Source organism: Ictalurus furcatus, chromosome 4, assembly GCF_023375685.1.
Source record: "Ictalurus furcatus strain D&B chromosome 4, Billie_1.0, whole genome shotgun sequence".
NCBI lineage: Eukaryota > Metazoa > Chordata > Actinopteri > Siluriformes > Ictaluridae > Ictalurus > Ictalurus furcatus.
Window position 1 is genome coordinate 182,501 of NC_071258.1, and position 5,000 is coordinate 187,500.

Sequence of the window (5,000 nt, forward strand, 5' to 3'; positions counted from 1 at the left end):
AAGCTTAAAACTACCGTCAGAGCTGCTGTTATAGAGAATTTATCAACACCTTCTGACCAATCACAGTCCAGAATGATGTTGATTTGAAATTATTTTGCTGTTTGAGCCATTATTAAAGTAAATGATTGTAATAAAACAGTCAGAACGCCTGATTTCAGGAAGGTTTTTGGACATTAGAGAATAAATAAAGAAGTGGATGGTGAGAGGAACAGCAGTTCAGTTTATCTCACACTCGCACCTGTAGGGAGAAACAAAGCTCTATAATGAACATGGATTTCTGCTAATGTTCAGCGCTGTTGTGTCCTACACAGAGAGTATTAATCTCATTAGTGTGAAAGGATGAAGCTCTTAATGTCTCAAGCCTAAAACCATAAATGTCTAAAATATGGACAGAATAAACAGCATCATGGTTTTGTCTGGGTTCTGTTGTGATGTGTTTTTGCCTTTTGTTCCGTGCGCTGGAGAAATTCATGCATTTTTCTTAACTGACTAAATAAAATACATTTCTTTATCTTTTTTTTGGTGTCTTTGGAGACATTTAAGTGAACATCTGGAGGTTGATTTGCATTTCACTCACCAGCCTCGGGAGGAACTTCACCTTTCTCTCCTCTCCGTGTTTGTTTCGTCAGTTTGTCTCTTTTGTCCGCTTTTACATTTCGTAATATTTTGGATAAACTTCTAACACCTTCATCTGTTTCTGCCTGTCAGTTCTCATCACCTCATCCTGGGAGAGAAGGGATAAATCCTCACCATGTCAATATGTAAACGGTATTATATAGGATGATAAGGCAGAGATTGAATTTTAATAAAACATTTACTTTGTGAAAAATTCATCCTCACATCTCAATGTTCAGTGAAAGAAAAGAAGAGAAAACACAAGGTCACCTTCGAGGAGATTTAACGTCTCTTCCCTTTCCTACATGGATCACGTTTTTAGTTTAAGTTTTAGTAAGATGTGTAATAAAAAAGTATTGAGCATTAACCTCTGATAAATTCAGTTATTAATTCAGTTTATATTCTTACACTGTGACTATTCCACTGTTACCTCTATTTTGCTTTATTTTGACATGCCGTTTGTAATTATTTGGCCAAAATCAACAAAATCAGTTAGTGGTGTTATTTGGTATTTATTATATGTCTTTTCACAATTAATAGATTTTCCCATTTTTCCAGTTCTGATCATGAAGAAACATCTGTGAAACATCACACATTAAGTTTTTTTTATTTTATAATAAGGATGTACAAACTTTTTCACTGGAGTGTATGTACAGTATATAAATGTCTCTGCGTTTGCACACGGCTCATAATGAGATCATTTTAAAGCATTGGGATGATGTCAGTAGTTTTATGTTAATGTATGTGTTATGTGCTAACAGACCTGTACACGTTATTCGTCTATTTCACTCGCAGTGGACAATTTAATAAATAAACCTCTTTTTCTAACGAAGATTTAACTCTTAACTTTAAACCTGTTGAGATCAATAAATGATCTAATCTCTGTAGATATAAATCTGTGCTAATCCTCATCGATCTGTTCATTAGCATAGAGAATGAGCAGATAGAGCTGCTATTGACGATTTTATCTCTAAATCCGTCCCGTAATTTAAAGCACAGCAGAATAAACACACTTAACTCTCTGTAGAATGTTTGTGAACTTTCGTCTGGAACCTGCTGGTGCACTCATTTAATTCTATATGTTTTTACTTATAAAGCACTTTTACAGAAATTTAGGAATTTTGAACATTTAAACTCCAAGCCTCGACATTTGTGTTTCTCCTCGTTATTTACTGTCACGCTTGTAAATCCATATTCAGTAAATATTTCAGAATATTGTTTATATTTGTTTGCTTGACTCCTGCTGTTCCACTGAGTCCGAGTCACTCGATGTTGGTGAGTGATGTAAATCTTTCTGGATGAATAAAATGCTTCAGCTTCTCCAGACGTAAGATGTTTGGAGAATCAGGAGACCAAGAGCCAGGGTAGAGATAAAGAGATGGTGTATTATGTGCACAGAGACTCTCAGAGGCACTACAGCGTTTCATAGTCTTCATCTTAGTCTAAATGTAAGTTGGATATAGTTGGCTTTTATATTCATGTGTACGTGCAAGCAACATACCCAAGGCTAGTTAAGGAAAACAAACAGAGGAAAAACATGAGACAAAAGACGAAACAGCTTGGAAATCATAATCACGGACTGAAACCCCAAAACATCATGAGACCATGAGGAAGCAAAAATCACTGATCTTAAATGATTGAATCACAATCGCGGAAAATTAGGAAAAATATTTCACACGAGGAACATTAGTGGAGGAAGATGAATAGATAAATCTGTCTGCTATTACTGCTGAACTCCTACGGTGGTGCAGAATATCAGGATAAAAGTAAAACAGCACATACACTCTTCAGGGAAATGGGGCTTGATTCTGTGAGACTCGCAGGAATATTTAAAACAGTCGCACACAAAATTCATCTTAATAGATTCGTTAGATATTTGCAATGTTAATTCGAAAAATCTTTCTCTCAAGACCCCATTTTTAAATCCCGTCCCTCCACCTGCTCGTAGCAAACAAACAAAACCTCCTCCATTTTATCACCTTAAAGGTTCTATAGAAGATTCTACAACCGAGTGCAAAATCAACACCAATTCAGCGAGAACTGTTAATGAACCTTGTTTTCGAGGAATGTTCACTGTGATGTTCTCCTGTATTTAAACATACATTTCTGATTTGAACAGAATTGTGGTTCTGCGCAACAACACGCTGCAGATCATCAACGCGAGCCGTGCGGACGAGGGCAGCTACGTGTGTCGAGCTGAGAATCAGTTCGGCTCGGCCGAGATGACGAGCTCGCTGCTGGTGAAAGGTAAGTGACTCCCCTTTGCTCCTCGGTTTTCTCGGCTGCGTCTGATGGCAGCCTCATTTACTGCAGCTGATTGAGTGTGAAGTGTGTAAAGCCATGCACATCTGCTCTGCTCAAGAAGCAGAACACAAGCCACATCGCTCTCACACAGAGAAACGGGAAATGTGACAGCAGTCCGAGTTTCACCTCCGTCTCTCTGAGGCTCATTAACATCTCAGAGGAAGGAGATTAGATTTCAGTTTCAGGTCAGACCCAGTTACAGTTTTATAGTGCATTGCAGTACAGACGCCTGGGTTAAAGGGACATCCAGCTAAGTATTGTACAAAATGTGAAAAAAAATGCTAATCTTGTGTTTGCTCATTTCACTTTCAGCACTTTGCTTACAATAGGCTTCATAACGGAAATGTCTGATTGTCCACACGTCCACAGAGAAAGAGCTTACAGCAGATTTAGTGTGGAGCGGAGAGCAGCTGTCTTACAGAACGATTACATTCTCAGCATGTAAACAGGCCAGTTTGGGGGAAATCGCTGATCCGCTGAGGAGAAACGCTTTCAGCTGACAGGATTTGGCTAACGAGGCTTCCATTGTTAGGGAGATGTGTAGGAGAGGATGTTTAATGCATTAACACTGCGCTGTCATATGTCCTCGTCTCTTCTCTGAGATGACAGCGAGACTTGTCCTTACAGAGGCCATGAGGGTGGATCTGAGCCCGAGGCGTGTCGAGGTGACGGTGGGGGAGAGCGTGGTGCTCAGCTGTAAAGCCACACACGACCCCTCGCTCGACATCTCCTTCCTCTGGCAGCTCAACAACCAGCCGCTGGACGCCCAACAGGACGACGACCATTTCGAGTACATCAGAACAGTAAGAACTTCTCTCTGTCCACTCGCTCCGCTGGAGCTGTGACGTTAACGCTAACGGAGATCTGGAGATGTAGGAGCTGATTTAAGCTTTAGAAGATTTGTGTTTCCCATCACCTGTACATCAATGAGAATATGTGTGCTAGATAACAAAAAGAACAACAGATCATCTGTTATTTCAATGAGACAGAGGTACATTTAAGAAGAACTTCACAATAACGTCTTACAGCATGTTGCTGCTGACATTCCATACAATTAAGCGTAACTATAAACAGACAAAAAGCATGATGTGTCGTTCTTTAATAAGTAAAAATTGTAATGGTTAGTAAATTGCTGTGGTATAAGAGGAATAAAGTGTGCTGTTACAGGAAACTTCAGGGTCGTTAATGCTGAAGTGTTTTATTCCGTTCTGAACATCCTGAAACGTCTCTTCCTCCAACTTCTGGTTTGAGTTTTTGGGTCTCGTCCAAACCAATCAACAGCTCGAATTCAGCAGGTTATATTTTTGGAGCTGCGTATATCAGTGATGATTACCCATAAACCCCTTCTCTGTGTCTCGACAGGAATATCACATGCATGGAGAAGTGTATTAGGTGCGTCTTTACAGAAGTATAACTCAACATAACCTTACATGTTCAGTAGAACACTCGAGTAGACATTTATAAAATAACATGAGGGAAATATTACAAACGAACTTTTCAAAGTTTTATAACAAAATATCTGAATATTGAACAAAAGATGTCAGTGAAGGACGCTAGCATGGATCAAATGAAAAGCAGCAGTAGGTGGAGAACTTAGAGAGCGTTGGTAGAGTGTTAATCATCTCATTTGTGGAGGACAGATTCTTTTTCTTCATCCACTAAAAATAAATTGTCACCAGTTTCATCTCAATTTCTCATCTCTGCGTTCTTGTTAGCAAGTTGCACCAGATCCTGCTCAAGCTCAAGTGAGAATCGATGGTTTAAAAGGTCAACCAGGCCCATGTGTCACCCGAGATGAAAGACCCGTTGTGAATATTATCCTGTTCCTCAGAGCCGCACGCATGCGACAGGGAGCCCATGGTTCTGCCTGATGGACCACCAATGAACATCGTGCTCCTCTGAAAGTTCAAAGTCTTACAAGGAGAAATGTCTCAGACATTTTTTTTTCCTTGAGTGGCATTTTGATTGACAGTCTTTCTGTTGCTGAGGTGGAGATCTCATTTACATCAGTTCTGTATACGAAGGCCTATAAACACAGTGGTGCAGTGGGTAGCTTTGTCTTCTCACAGCTCCAGGGTCTC

General features: G+C 39.7%; 1 protein-coding gene across 2 annotated transcripts in view; it reads left to right on the forward strand.

The window, feature by feature from the left end:
- Positions 1-5,000, forward strand: part of cntn5 (contactin 5) — a 147,757-nt gene that overhangs the window by 119,637 nt on the left and 23,120 nt on the right. For both annotated transcript variants that reach the window (XM_053622376.1, XM_053622377.1), the window contains exons 13-14: positions 2,735-2,862; positions 3,547-3,722. In XM_053622376.1, the coding sequence (XP_053478351.1) occupies positions 2,735-2,862; positions 3,547-3,722 (304 nt within the window). The remainder of the gene's footprint in view (positions 1-2,734; positions 2,863-3,546; positions 3,723-5,000) is intronic.